Source organism: Phyllostomus hastatus, unplaced genomic scaffold (assembly GCF_019186645.2).
Source record: "Phyllostomus hastatus isolate PE091 unplaced genomic scaffold, TTU_PhHast_1.1 phas_contig_196, whole genome shotgun sequence".
In the NCBI taxonomy this organism is placed as follows: domain Eukaryota; kingdom Metazoa; phylum Chordata; class Mammalia; order Chiroptera; family Phyllostomidae; genus Phyllostomus; species Phyllostomus hastatus.
In genome coordinates, this window is record NW_025333709.1 from 2516148 (window position 1) to 2531187 (window position 15040).

Genomic DNA, 15040 nt, shown 5'->3' on the forward strand with positions numbered 1-15040 from the left:
GAGCAGCAGCCCGGGTGCGGAGAGGGGGAGGGTGTGCCGAGGGGCTGGGGGAGCGGCGGCGGGTGCAGGGGCTCCCACCGGCGAGGTCGGGAGCGGTGCCATCAGCACCGCAGACTATGAGAACAGGGGTGACAACCCTCGGCCCACCGCAGAGACGCACGGGCCCTCGGGAGGCAGGCAAACGGAGAGGAACCAACGGGGAGGGAGGCGAGCGGCGGAACGCCGCCCAGCGGGCACCGAAAGGCAGCGGAGTCAGGCTCTGACCGGGGCGCTGGGCCTTGAGGGGACAGCGGGAGGAGCCCCAGGAACCTCACGGTCTGGGAGTGTCTCCCGCAGGTCGCTTGTTAATCACCGCGGCAAAAACAGCCGTCCCACAGCGGGGAAGCCTCCTCGCCCGAGGGTGCGTGCTGGCGTCTCTGACATCGGGAGAGACGGCGCACGCTGCTGCCCAAAATCGCACCCCGACTCTCACCGCCCCCCGGGACACGCAGACACGCCCAGACCGAGGGACGAGCTGCGGCACGGCGAGTCCAGACTCCGCAAACCCCAGCGTCACGCGAGGCTAGGCCAGGCAGCAGGACTGCTCCAGGCTGCAAGCCAGCTAAGGAGACCCAGCTGGGAAACGCAGTGGGTGCGCCGGGACCACAGCGGGGACCACAGCGGGGACCACAGCCGGGACCACAGCGGGGACCACAGCCGGGACCACAGCCGGGGCCGTGGGGGAAGCTGGGGGATCACCAGGCAATCGGCAGAACGGGAGCGCAGAGCGTGGGCCGGAAAACAGCCGGGGCCGGCGCTAGGTCTCCTGGCCCTGAGAGCTGCGGGGTGGCGGGCCAGAGAAGGCCCTCGTTCTCGGGGCACACGGGTGCCTTCCAGGGCGAGGGGCACGGCACCTCTGACGGCTTCTTCCACTGCCCGAGGCCGTTTCTCTTCAGGGCAGTAAGCCACACCCCTAAGCGCTGGCTCCAGGAGCTGGCCGCCGGGCCCCCAGCCCAGGCCCTGCAGGACGCCCACAGCCCTCTCCTCCCCCCACAGCGATCAGGGCCCTGCCCCCCAGAGCAGAGAGGGCAGGCAGCCCTGGGGGGCCCTTGAGGCGGAAGGCCCGCGGCCGGAGGGGAGCCCGACCCCACACCCTCCTCCCCGGCACAGGCTGACGCAGTTTAAAAACCAGGGCCAACGGAGGACTGCCTGTCAGTGACAATGAAACGCTTCTGCGCCAGTCCCCTCGCATCTAGCCCCAAAACCGCGCCCGGTTTCTCTACGCGAGCCTGGGAGCGCCCGGCGGGGGGTTCAGGGAGCTCCCGCTGTGCTGGGCGGAAGCACCCGCGCCAGCAGGAGGCCGCAGGGAGCACGCGTGAGCCCGTGATGCGCCCGTGACGCGCCCCTGCGCGGGGCGTGGGTCCTCTGGAAGAGCCCAGTGACGACGGCGCGTTTCCTCGGCGGTGCAAGTACCGGGCTGGCCAAAGAGTCTGCTCGGTTTTTTCTGTGAAAGAAGCGCATTTCTCACTTCCACCAGTGACTGACTGGTTTGGATCACTTGAGTCCGTCGGCTTGCTCCTGCGCAGTGCAGCGCGACCGCTCTCGACGTCTGGTGTGACCGCTGCCAACGTCACCTGCCCTGCCCGACCGCGGGGCGGCGCCCGCGGGGGAACCTGCAGCGCGGACCTCGCACACCGCTGCTGACGCGCCTGATCAGCCATGGCACCCTCTCCGCACACCGCATGCATGTTTCTTTGCGTTTCGGCTGCTTGTTTACTTTCCCTGAAGTAATAAAGCTATTCATGATACACCAAAAATGTTGTATATTTTCTTCCATCTTCAATATTTAAATGACTGCACAAAAATTCGCCAGTTTTGTAAGTTTTCAGAAACACGCACCGGTAGGTCAGCTGTCACAGTGAGCTCCAACAGAAGTGCTGTGAGTGGGGTTAGAGACCGCCCGGCGCCACCAGAGCTGCTGTGAGGAGACAACCAGACGGACTGGTGGCCGGCCCCGCGCACCCACGGTGCCATGGGGCCTCCACACGGTCCCGAGCACACCACTGAGCAGGGGCCGTGGGGGAGCCGCCCTGCAACGTGTCCCCTCGTGAGGGCATCGCGTGTGAAGGCGTCGCATGTAAGGATGTCCCCCGTGAAGGCGTGACCCGCAGAGACCTCTGGTCCCTCCGCCCTCTCGGCCCGGTGGCCGACACCCGCGCGGCAGCTCTGCGGAGCGGACGCCTGCCCGTCGCCAGGGAAACCGGGGCAGGGTGCGAGAGGCGGTGTCCCAAGGAGGCTGGCTCAGAAGTTAGGCAAGTTCCAAGGTCACCCATGAGGGACTGGGCCCCGGGCCCCGGCGGGGCTGACGGTCGGGTGCTGGCAGCACACAGAGTCTGCCCCTGGACACGGCCCACCAGCTTCGGCAGCCCCCCCCACACACACAGGGGAAGAACACGGCGCCGGCAGCCTCCGGGCACGCAGGGCCAGCGCCGCGCCACCAGGCAAGGGCACGTGGGCTCGCCCCAGCCCCACCTTCTCCTGCCAGAGGGCAAGGCCGCGAGGAGGAGCCCGAAAGAACTCTCAGGGGGCAGAGCTGCGGGAAGCTGCAGGCTACCCCCTCGCCCCCCATGCGAGCCCCCCCAAAACCAGGCCCGCCCCACGGGCTCGGGCGTCGACCTGCCCCGAGAAAACCCCTGCGGCTCCGGCACCGCTGCCACCTGTTCGAGGGGGGCAGCTCTGGGGTCACGGAGCTCTTACCGCCTGGGGGAACCCTCTGCAAGGGAACCGAACCTCTGTCGTGTCTGACCGTGACCTCGGAACCAGGCCCAGGCGAGGGTCCTGAAGGGCAAGCGCCCGCGACACCGCGAGCCCAACCCCGTCCGTCTGGCCGCCGACCCCGGGGCCCAGCGCTCACGGCACAGGCTGCGGCTGGGCTGTCCTTTCAGCCCCACCCTCACCGGCTGAACCTGTGGGCGCGGCCCAAGGACGACAGGCGACTCGGGAGCAGTCCCCAGGGCTCCCTGACGAGAACGGGGCAGGAGGTGCTGGGCCGGGCCTGCGCTCGGCACTCTGGGCGCTCAGCACGGGCCGGGGTGGCGTGGGCCCGGGCGCAGCCACCGCACAGCACCCTGGACACTGCCCGCGGAGGGGAGCACAGCAGGTCCCCAGGAGCGGCGGGTCCGTTATCACGCTGCTGAGAGGCCAGGGCTTTGCCCTGCGGACGGCGGGAGGCCTCGTGAGACTGCTCGGTCACGTGTCGTTCCGCTGGAGGACGCAGACCCGTGAGGACTTCTCTGCCGTCTCTTGGACTCGCCGGGCGCCTCCAGTCTAGAACGGCCCCTAGCGTGCAGGGAAACATTCCGACGTACTCAATGCACGCTTCTGGGGGACCCTCACAAGCACCACACGAGAATTACCCCTGCCAACGCAGAACGGAGGAGGTCAGGATTCGGACGCGGCGGGAGCCCCGCCCAGAGACCCGCGGCTCACCCACGCGGGGGTGGCTCACCCACGCGGGGCCGAGTCAGACGGGCGTCTGGGGCGAGCGCACGGAAGCAGTCCTCGGACCCGCCCCGCCGAGCAGGTTCCTCCAGCCACCGCCTCTCAGCCCTCAGCCGGGGGAGCTCACCGCCTCTCCATCTTGAGCAATGACGCTCCGAAGGCCCCTCCTTCAGCCCACCTGCACCTGAGCCGCTGCCCAGGGGGCTCCCCGGGCCCCACTCTTCCTCGCCCTACCCTCGCTGACGGGAGCCTCGGCGACACGATCAGGAGTGAATGGGGACACACTGCACCCAGTCCCACGGGGACCAGGGTGCCTCCTCCCCCATTTCCCGAGCTGTAGCCACCGTCCATGACCACCTGCCCCGCCCCTCAGGGCCCCCACATGCACGTCACGGACACTGCGCGTGTGGGGCAGCCTTGCGGGGGGGGGGGGCGCCAGAGCCGCCACCGTGCGGACGGGGCCAGGCCCAGGGAGGGTGGGGGCCGACTCCCGCAGGGACACACACACACGCCGGCGCTCCCTGGGGCCGCGGGGACAAGACTCTCGAGTGGTGCTTCCAAACCCCTTCACAGCTCGTTTTCCCCCCCAGTCTCCACCCCGAGAACGCCGCCAGGCCTCATGGCCACGGCAGCCCACACGGGAAGCCCACCCTGCCCTGGGCACACGGGAGGGAAGGTCAGCAGCCCCCCCGCCCCGGACGCACGGGAAGCAGGACAGCACTCTGCAAAGCAAGCCTCTGTGCGGAGGAGCTCGCCGCCCCCGGGGGGACCCTGTGGGCTGCCGATGTGCCCCAAGCCCCCGTCCCACACACAGCTGGAGCCGTCAGGAGCTGCAGACACACGGAGTCGCTGCTCCTTTGGAAAGTGGGCCCCAAGCGGCACGTGAGGCTAACAGTCACCGGTGGGGGAGCAAGCGCAGACAGCACCAGCGGCCCGAGCACACGCCCCGGAGCTCCCGGCGCACGGGAGCCTGGCTGGGACGCGGGGCCACACCCCTCCCACCCGAGAAGCACCCCAGGAGCAACTCTGCCCAGGGCCGGGGCGGGGCCCACGACCTCCACACACACGGGAACACCTGGCCCCAGTTACACGAGCACGAAAAGGCCAGGCGGCGACCACAGACCTGTCCATGAACAGGAGCGCGGAGGAGACAGACATCACGTCTACCGCAGCCCCGCAGCTCTGCCAGGCCGGCCGCAGGTGCGCTCCCTCTCCCCTCGCCGCGTTCCTGGCAAGCGGGAGCCACAGGCCCCGGGGAGCACCATGAACGCCCTTCAGAGCCGAGCTCCGGAGTCACCTGGAAGTTCAAGGCGCCGGACGGACCAGCGGGAGAGGCGGGGCTGGGCGGGCAGGGCTCTGCCTCCACCCCAGTCCCAGGGAGGGAGGGAGGGAGGGAGGGAGGAGGGCGGGCCGTCCGGGAAGTAACTGGGGAGCGACCGACCGGTTCAGGGGTTCGGCACAGCTCCACCCCACGCCTCCTCGCCCTGCAGAGACACAGAGCCACACACAACCCAGGCTCGGCCACGAGCCACAAACCCCACGGCACTTCCGTCTGGGGAGACAGACGAAGCCACGTTTGCCACAACAGAGCATCTCCTGCGTGGCAGACACTGCCCCTTGTGAGGAAGAGGGCAGTTCCCAGGTGAGTCGCAAACAGGGCCACGGAAGCCCCCGTCCGACCCCATCCTACCCTGGCGTCAGGGCCACCCCCAGGCACGCCGCTGCTCCGACCGAAAACACCGTGGAGAACTCACTCCTCAAGGACGAGACCCAAACACCGACCTCAAGGTCAACACGCCTGACCCCACTGCACACCCACAGGAGTTCCTACAGGTCGGCTCCCCGCCCGCTGGGCAGCACCACGCCCTCCTGGGCCAGCGAGGAGCCCACGGCGAAACCAGCTCCACCCCGGCCGGGGTCCTCCGACCACCAGCCCCATCGCCGCTGCGTCTGCGGCTGCACAGAGGCCTGACCGGACACGGCCCACGGGAGACGGCCCACCGGAGACGGCCACCTCTGGCAAGAGGAGGGGGCAAGGGGCCAAGACGGAAATTTTACTTTACAGATTTGTGTGTCACTAAAACAAAAGTCAAACAAAAACCCGAAACTGCACGCATGCTTCCTGTCGCAACTTCAAAAAGCAAGACAAGCAAACGGGGGCCACACGGCCCGGGAGCGGCACAAGCACCTGGTCTGCGCCGGGCCCTGGGCCCCACGAGCAAACCTGCGTGCGAGGTCTCGCCCCAGAGCAGCCGGCACGGGCGGGGCGGGGGCGGGGCGAGCAGTGACCACTCTGAGGCCGCAGACCCCAAAGCACAGCACAGCGTCTGGACGAGAGGCGGCATCACCTGGGAGCGGGCGGGAAACACCAGCTCCCGAGCCACACCCAGGCACCCACATGAGACCCTGTGTGGGGCGGGGGGGCAGCCCCGATTTCAGGAGCCCTCCCGCCAGCTGCTGCCGGCTCCACCTGGACAGGCGCTCGTCTGACCGCTTCGGACTTCCGGCCGGCTCCTCGCTTCCCGGGGGGCGGTCAGAGCCACGTGGCCACCCCTCAGGGCGGCAGGGCAGGCAGAGCCGTCCTTCACACGGAGCCGCGCCCTTCACCCACCTCGGGGCACCTGTGTCCTCCCCGCACTGCAGCACCTACGGGTGCGCGTCCCCAGAGCCCCGCACACTCTTCCTCACCCCGCAGTCCTCACGGCAGTCACCCGCGAGCAAAGCGATCTCCAGACACACTGACCGTCAGACACGCCCCGAGAGAGCTCCGGCTCGGACGGCCTCACCGACGCGTTGTCCCAGACATTTGAGGAAGCAACGCATGAACTCTTCCGGAGAGCAGAACTGCTACCCCCGCCCTCCCCACCCCGGGGCGCGTGTGTCAGGCCGTGCGGGGAGCACACCGGGGGCGTGGCCCGACAAGAACACACTCGCCACCCTGGCCTGTCCGGCTCCCCGTCCAGAGTCGCTGGCAGACTCTGTGAGTGTGCACACCACCCCCGCCCCACGTTTCTGACCTCCCCGTGAGGGCTTCTGCTTCCTTAACTCGCGTGCAACAACGCCGACCTCCTGTGCTTCAGCACGTGGAGGGTCTGCGCAGCCCCAGGGAAAGGTCTCGCTGAGAAGACGCAGGGAGGACACTCCGGAGCCCGGGTCCCAGGCCCGCGTCCCCCTGATGCCCAGCCTGGCACGGACGGCGTGAGGAAGGCCGGCCCCAGACGGGACCGCCACAAGCCGCACGGCAGCGGGGCCGGCCCGGCGGCGGAGCCGGACGGGCGCTGCAGCAGGAAGGGCCTGGGGTCGCCCCGGGGGTGCAGAGTCAGCGCGCTCACCTCCAGGGAAGCGCAGTGTCAGTCACCGCAGAGACAGACGCGGAAACACAACCAAGAGATGCAGAGAAGGGGTGTCCGATGAAATGTAGCACAGCTGTGATCTTTTTCCAATCACGAACTAGCAACAGAAGGCACCTCCTTAACCTGATCAAAGGCGTCCACACGAGGTCAGGTACCTGACACAGAGGGAACCGGTCGGCACGCGTGGACGGCACGGGGCGGGGGAGGTCCCCGGGGCCCGGGCCAGACACGGCCCGCGGCCAGCCTCCCGGGAGGCCCTCGATGGGCAGCAGAAAAGGCAGGGAACCAGGCGAGGGGGGAGGACTACCAACCAACACGTTCACGGACAGGTGACCTTCCACCCAGAAAATCCGGAAGAACCCCCAGGCAGGCCAGGAGAGCAGCCGGATTTAGCACGACCCCAGGATTCGGGGTCTGCACACGGAGGGCGTTGACTGCCACCCACAGGAGGCATTCACAGAATGCCACCGCGAAACCGCCCGGAAGTCACACGTCACGCCCATCCAGGGCGCTGTCCGTGCGTCCCTGGCGGGGAGCCGGGACCTGCGTTTTTGTGACTCCCACGTCCCCGCCCAGCGCACCGGGGTGTGTCCTGCTTGTCCCCTGCACCGCGAGGCCTGGCAGGAAGCCCGGGGACAGGGCTACACTGACCGGTCACTCATTAACTCGCCCTGGAACGCCCTCCGGCCCGTGCGCCTGCACCGACGGGCAGGGTCCGGGACGCGCCCTGGGTCCCGAGTGCGGCACGGCCCCTGGGGGCCTCCTGCAGACGCCCTCCGGCACTGGAGCAAGTACGGGGACGAGACGGTGACCCCCTCTGGCGTCAGCCCAGGCCTCCACAGGGAGAAGGCAGGCCGGGCGCAGGTTTGACTTCGTACGGGAAAAACGCAGCTTCATTCTGAATCTCCAGCGAGCACTGAGAAGGCAGAGGAAGAAGAGCCGCCGGCTGGCGGTCTGGGAGCACCTCGGCCCCAGGCCCCACCCCCACTCCGACGGGGCAGCGGCCCCGTGTGGGTTCCGGGAAGCTGACGGAATGAGACCTGACTGAGGGGCAGAGGCCGTCCTCGGGGGTGAGACACGGGCCCTCGGCTCTGTGTTGTGCCGCAGGGGCACCTCGCCGTCGCCGTACCGGGTGCTGCGTGTGCTCGCTGGCCGCGCTAGGGCGGTGTGCGCGTCGTCCGGGGCCCAGCGTCTCGTCCCGTCCAGCCCACACGCCACTCACAGCGTGCCGCACTCATCCCGCACACGCAGCACGCCGGGCACCGCCTCCGCCCCGGCGGGCCCTGCGCTGGGCACAGGGGACACACGCACTGACGACCAGGCACAGGTCCCCGCCCCAGCGTGTCCGCGTGTGACTCTCCTCGTCTCGGAGAGGAGGGGGTTCGGAGAGGCGGCCTTGCCCAAGGCCACCCCGCACACTGAAGGGCTGCGATGTGGCCTTCAGGCCACGCTTTCCACCGGTGGTTCTGCATCCCGGCCGCAAGCTCGAATCACCTGGGGAAATTTTTAAAAACCCTAACACCCTGGTCTCCCCGCAAAACGATGAAAACTGGTCTCCGAGGTCCCGATGGGGCCTAGACGTCAGTTTATTTCTTTAGGTGTCCTGGACAAGTCTCCTGTGCCGCTAGGGCTGAGCGCTTTGTCCCTAACCAATAAATGTGTGTCCCTTGCCGTGTTCTCGCGTTTCTTTAACTGAAGCTCTAATCCACGTGAACTGACGATGAACTCAGTCCCAGCAGTTTCCAGGAACAGTGAATTATAACCTTTCAGATTTCACTTTAGAATACTGACAATTCTACTGACTAAAGCAAGAAAAAAAAAAAAGTGCCCTGGCTGGTGGGGCTCAGTGGACTGAGCGCCGGCCTGCGAACCACAGGGTCACCAGTTTGATTCCCAGTCGGGGCACATGCCTGGGTTGTGGGCCAGGTCCCCAGTAGGGGGCGCATGAGATGCAACCACACATTATGTTTCACTCCTTTCTCCCTCCCTCCCCCTCTCTCTAACAATAAATAAATCTTAAAAAAAAAGACAAAACAAACCTGGGACCACCTGCCTTGAGAGGGAAGCTTTTCTAGTTGTCGTCCAATCCCGTCTGCAGTGGTCCTGGCCGCGTGCGAGTCCCTGCGCCAGGGGTCTTCCAGAGCACGCCCTCTCCCTCCGCAACAGCACGCCCGGGCCCTGCCCCCGGGCCGGCAGACCCCCGTCCTCTCCCTCGGGGAAGACGCCCAGCCCGGAGCGGAGCGAGGCGCCCAGGGCCTGCCCAGGCAGACTGCAGAAACCACTCCCGCCCGCGGCTCCCGGAACCGGGGTCCCACTGCACTGCGCCCCAGGCGCGCAGAACCCCGCCGCGCTCCGCCGAGGTCCCAGGGCCACTCAAGAGCAGCAGCTGGGGATCGGGGCGACCGAGACCCCGGCTCTGTCCTTGGGGGGCTCACGGGGAGTGCAGACACACGAAGCAAACCGCACTGGAGCGAGGCTGCGGAGAGCAGGCCCCGGAGCAGCGTGCTGCGCGGGGGCGCCTCGGCCCCGGGGACGCCAGAGAGGCTGCACGGGAGAGGCGCCCGCTGCGCTGGGGTTGAAAGACCAGCGTAACCCGGGCCGAGGCACACAGGGCAGGGGGAGGCGGGGACGGGCGACCTGCCGCTGTGGGGCTGACCGTCGGTCCGGGAGCCAAGCCAGGGGCTCGGGAGCGGGAGGGGAGAACACCAAAGGCCTGTCTGCGGGCCGCGGGCCGCGGGGCCTGCGAGGACAGCGCCTGCCCGGCTCTGCCGGACAGCGACCCGGGGCCAGGGCCACTTGTCTGACAGTCCGTCGGCCCCTGCTGGGAGTCCGCATTCGGACGGCAGAGACTGGACTTTCCACTGCCAGCGTGCTGCGCCGAGGGCAGGGGGCTCCTGGGGGGCACGGTCACCAGCTCGGGAGAGGGGTGACCGGGGGTCGGGGCTGTGGCTGTGAGCAGGCGGCACTCGGGGTCCTGCCCAGGAAACCGTCTGGGAGGCAGCACGCACGTGGCCGCCAGACGGCGGGGCAGAAACCACTCCTTTGTCGTCAGACAAGTAAACACTTCCAGGACAGAGTGTCACAAAGTCACTAACACACGGATACATTCTCGATTGTGTGGGGAAATGTTTCCTACAAGTGAAAAAACAAGATTATCAAACCATAGAAACAGACGCATTTTTATGTTTAAAATCCACAGAAAGTCAGTATGGAAATACAGGAAAAAGGAAAAATCAGTAGTAGGTATAAACGTGGAAAAGGGAAAAACAGAATGATGAACATAAAAAGCCAAGATTCTCCTGTATATGAGGTCTGCCTACAGAGTATCCATCCATGCAATAAAAAAAACAGGAAGATTTATTGAAAAAGATACCAGAAACATTGTACCTAGAACAAGGACGCCTCAGGCCTCTTCAAAGCAGGCCCCTTGGGACCTCACACAGTTCCCCCAGTGGCCATCAGCTGCCCGTCTTATTTTCCTGGATCTCACTGACGGTCTGAAATCTCTTCCTTCTCAAAGGTGATTTCAGTGGGAAAAGCCAGAAGCCACAGGGCGCCAAATCTGGGCTGTAGGGGGGCTGAGTCACCTGGGTGATTTGATGTCTCGCCAAAAAACTCTGCACGAGATGTGATGCTTACTTACATAGTTGCATTGTCGTGACGAAGCTGCCAATCACCAGCGGCCCATAGCTGCGGCCTTCTGAACCATCTGAATAGTTTCCACAAAGGAATGTTCAAGCTTAATGCAAAATCTGATGCAGATTCTTTGCTCAACTTGCTCAATCATTTCGAATGCAACAACCACACAGTACATATGCTTACTCAATAGCATCTACTGCCCCCACTGACTAGTGCAGTGAAGTCGTCATTGTTCACACATGCACATTCCAGTCCACTCTCCTTGGCTGCCAGGTTACACCAATGTTGTGCAAACCATTCTCGTTTGTGTTAGCAATGGTTGGATTCTTATCCAGACAGATCTCATATATTTAAACAAAAAGAACCTTTAAGAAAACATATTTAAGAAGGTTCATCATTTAAAAACCAGAACCTCATAAGAGCATGCCAGCTTTGCAGACACCACAGGTGCGGATGCCACACGGGCAATCCGAAACCCACACGGCCGTGGGACCCAAGAAGGGAGACTAAATGTTGGGGGGTGGGGGGGCAGGGAGCGGGTCTTCTCCCAAAATCTAGAACAATAACGTAATTTAAAAGAAAGGTGTTTTGATTTTGATGGTTAAGTGCACCACATCTACCACTTTTTTAGCTTTACAGTCTACTCCTCCCTCACTCAGGGTTACCGAGCAAACGCCCACTAAGCGCCCGCACCGGCGGGAGACAGACAGGGAGAGAGAAACACAGGGCCCTGCCCCAGGACGCTCCCAGTCCACGGGGTGGGGAGGGGGCGGCGCTGTTCCAAACGCAGTCCAGAGGCTGTGGGGTCCAAACGAGAGTTCTGAAAGGGGCGAGGGCGGTCAGAGAGGGCTTCCTGGAGGAGGTGTCACTCCGGCTGAGTCCCGAAGGAGGACAGGAGCTCGCCGGGCGGGGACAGCAGACTGCGCACAGGAGGCGGCTGCTCCGGAGAGCAGCACAAACTCGGGCGAGTTCGGCGTCCGTGGCCGCAGCACAGAACGGGGGCTGGAGTCCCGAGAGGTGGCAGGGGCTGTGTCCAGAACACTACACGCCCTGCGCCACGCCAAGGAGCTGGAGGTCATCCGCAGGCGGTGAGGACTTCCGTCCAGGCAGCGCAATGACGGAACATTCACCTGACCGACTCCAGACACTGAATTCCCACCAAGGAGTTGGGAAGGGAAGGGGGCTGAGAACAATGACCCCGAGAAGTGGGCAACGCTCCCAGCTCTTCCCCAAACCCCCCCCGCCCACTGTCCCAGCACCGGTTTCCCAGCCTCCCTGGCCAGCAGGCGCGGCCGCAGGGCTGCACTCCAGCCAGGGGCCCGAGGTGCAGGGATGTGCACCCCTGCTGTGTCCGGGCCCCCACGCCGCCACCCCGGGTGCCGGGGCGCTTCCCCCTTGTTGGCTCGACACAGGGGAGCCCGGCGCCTCCGGCTGGAGCCACCGGAGCCAGGAGACGAGGGGACCCGGGAAATACACTTCCATTGCGTCTGAGCCATTAGTCTGTTCGAGTCTGTTACGGCAGCTGAGTCACCTAAGTAAATACGTATTTGAGAGTTTTCTCCACGAACTACGACCACCGCTCAGTGTCGTCTGCTTTAAAACGAACTGATCTCAAAGGAATTTTCAAGGGAACGAAGCCTGATCATTTCCAGGAGATGACCGACAGGTGCAGTCAGGTGCGCGTTAGGCAAGGGCTGACCCAGGAAGTGTCTCTCCCCGTCTGACCTGCCCTCACCCTCACCCTCTTCCTCCTCCTCCTCCTCCTCCTCCGGGCTCCCTCCCATCTCTGAAGGACTCTGGGGGCTGAGCCCGCAGCCCCTGCACCTCCCCCCCCCCCGAGCCTCCCCTCCCGGTAGGAAACGTGTGTGACACCCAAATCTGGAACCTGAAGGCTAGCAGGAGATCTCCAAACTCCTGCAAACACCTATTGTTCCCCGCGACGCCGTGCCCACAGCGCCCACAGGGCCCACAGCGCCCAGACCCGAGGAGCTCCTGGCCGGCAGCAGGGGGAACCAACAGGAGAACCGACCGCTGTGTGCCGAACAGCGATCAGGCAAACGTGGGTGACTCATCGCCCCTCCCCGTGCAGAACCTTATAGGAATCCTGAAATCAACCACAAGTGCCCACAACAGAGAATCAGCAAAACTGGAATCGAAACAGCACTCGGCTGCGAGCCCAGCCCACTCCACAGAAACAGGAACCGGCCGACGTGGCAGCCCAGGCACACGCGTGACGTGTGCACACCAGAAACACGGGGGGCCGGAAGAGTCTGGTGCCGGCCACGGCAGAGCGTCGGGGCCCACGGCCCACACGGGCGGACGTTCCGGAGCAGCCCGTGCAGCCCGGGAACCGGCACGGCCCTTCGCCGTTCCGTGGGCGCGTCCCCGCGGAGCAGACCTTCTCCGCACCGGGCAGAGGGATGGCGGTGATGCCCCAGGGGCGCGCAGCCGGGGGCCCAGAGCTGCCTGCAGGAACGGCTCTGCCCGCGGGTCTCTCAAGGCCCCCCGGCCCCCGGGCACCCGCAGAGCACCTGCGTGCCGCCCTGGACCCCCGCCAGGCCGCCACCAGCGCACCAAGGGCAGGGCCACGCAGGCTGGCAGGGCGGCTGGGCGTGGGAGCCGAGGCGTCCCGTGAAGTCAGGGCACACCTGCCTTCCCGACACAGCCGGCACAGGGAACTCGGGGGGCCAAAGGAACCCTCAGAGAACACACGCAGTCTCCTTCCCCCGGCCCCCAGATGACCTTCCCTGCAGTCGGGACGCTTCCAAGGACTGGGGCGCCTCCCAGGAGCCAGGCACAGATGCTGCCGCAGAGAGTGGGGTTCGCCCGGAGCACAGCCCGGCTGGCGAGCGGGAGCGGGACAGCCACCTCGACACGCAGGTCCTTCCCGGTTCGTCCCTGCCACTCCTGCACATACATGTCACTGCCTCCACAGGGACGGTCCCCACCTCCCCACCTGGGGGCATCCAGAACCTCCTGTCAGCTCCCAGCGCCAAGGGGGGCTGGACGTCCAAGGTGTCTGTCCGCAGATCAGAGAGCCACCCTGAGCCGGCCCGGGGAAACTCGGGGGCGGGGGGGCACAGCCCCGACCCCCGTGCCTGGTCCCCGCGCTCTGCGTGCACGGCCCGTCACTGCCGTTTCGGAGACGAGGAGACCGAGGTCCGGGAGAAGAAAGCAGCTCCCCGCCCAGGGGCCCGGCTGGAAGGGCGGGGCGGGGACTCGCATCTTGGCGCTGCGAGCGCCCTCTCCGAACGCCACCGAGTCCAGCCCCCGGAGCACACACCGCTGAGAGGGGCAGGCTCCCCGCCGCCACAGCACCCAGCGTCCGGGGCACCGAGGCAGGTGCTCGAGGGAGGGCACCGGCGGTGTCAGGCAGGGCCTCGCGCGGGACCGTCCACCACGCTGACAGCCCCCGCCCCGGCCTTCGGGGACCTCGGAAGGCCCTGTGCGGGGTTCTCACCAAATGGAACACGCGGCCCCGGCGGGACAGCTCAGCTGGCTGGGGTCAGAGCGTCCACCTGATACGCCAAGGCTGTGGGTTCAATCCCCGGTCAGGGCACATACAGGAATCAGCCGGTGAATGCATGAGTGAGTGGAACAAGAAATGCCTCAATCCACCCCACCTCCAATAAAAAAACACAAGAAAATAGCCCAAACCAAACTGACCGTACTCTCGCCACTCCACCCAGCAACCAGGCTCCTCGATGCCCGCCCGCAGGAGCCGGGGCCTCACACCCACACCCGGGAGCCGGGTGCCCTCCAGCAGGCGGGCGGGCGGGTGGGCGAGCCCACAGGCCGCGGCCACCCGGACAGTGGAGAGCCGTCCAGCCGGGAGAGGACCCGGGAGAAACGTGGACGAGTACCACTGAGTGACAGAGGCCATCGGCCAGGGCTGCCTGCGGTGGGACTCCCACCAGCGACACCCCGAGGAGACGGGGGAAGTCAGGGGTGGGGGCGGGGGACGGGCAGGACGCAGGGCATGTCAGGGCAGCGAACTGCGCCGCGTGAGTCCCTGATGGCGCGGACGGGTAACGGCGACACCTGTGCAAACCGCGGGGCGCCCGGCACCGGGAGGGACACTGGTGACAGCGCGGGCGCCCCTCTGGAGGGGAATGCTGACGGTGGGGGGCGCTCTGCGTACGTGGGGGCCGATAGGACACAGAAGATCCCGGGCTTCCTGCTTAATTGTGCTGTGAATGTGAAACTGCTCTAAAATAATCAAGTTCGTTTAAAAAAAAGAATAAAAAAAGTATGTTGAGCCCCGGCCAGTGTGGCTCAGGTGGCTGGGCACTGTCCTGCAAACCAAGAAGTTGCAGGTTCGATCCCCGGTCAGGGCACGTGCTGAGCTGCGGGTTCAGTCCTGAGTCGAGGTGCACCCGAGAGGCAACCCGTCGGCGTTTCTCTCCCCCCCTCCCCTCCCCTCTCTCTGAAACCAGCGAGCCTGCTCTCCGGTGAGGACAAAAAAAGGGTGAGGACAAAAAAAGTACGTGGAGATAAAAAAAAAATCTGCCTTCACACAAACAGGGAAGCAGCGTTAACACAGCGAACAGCCTGGTGCACTGGAGACA

General features: G+C 65.5%; 1 protein-coding gene across 5 annotated transcripts in view; it reads right to left on the reverse strand.

Moving 5' to 3' along the window:
• TBC1D14 (TBC1 domain family member 14) overlaps positions 1-15040 on the reverse strand; it is a 72128-nt gene that overhangs the window by 39463 nt on the left and 17625 nt on the right. The window contains exon 1 of one of the 5 annotated variants that reach the window (XM_045834112.1): positions 6224-6242. The exons of 2 other annotated variants lie outside the window; for them this stretch is intronic. Coding sequence is in view for 1 of the 3 variants with exons in the window: in XM_045834111.1 (XP_045690067.1) it covers positions 4604-4638 (35 nt within the window). In the remaining 2 variants the exon portion in view is untranslated. Of the gene's footprint in view, positions 1-4603; positions 4785-6223; positions 6243-15040 lie in introns of those variants that run through there. 2 more of the 5 variants (XM_045834114.1, XM_045834111.1) reach the window with 2 other exon arrangements.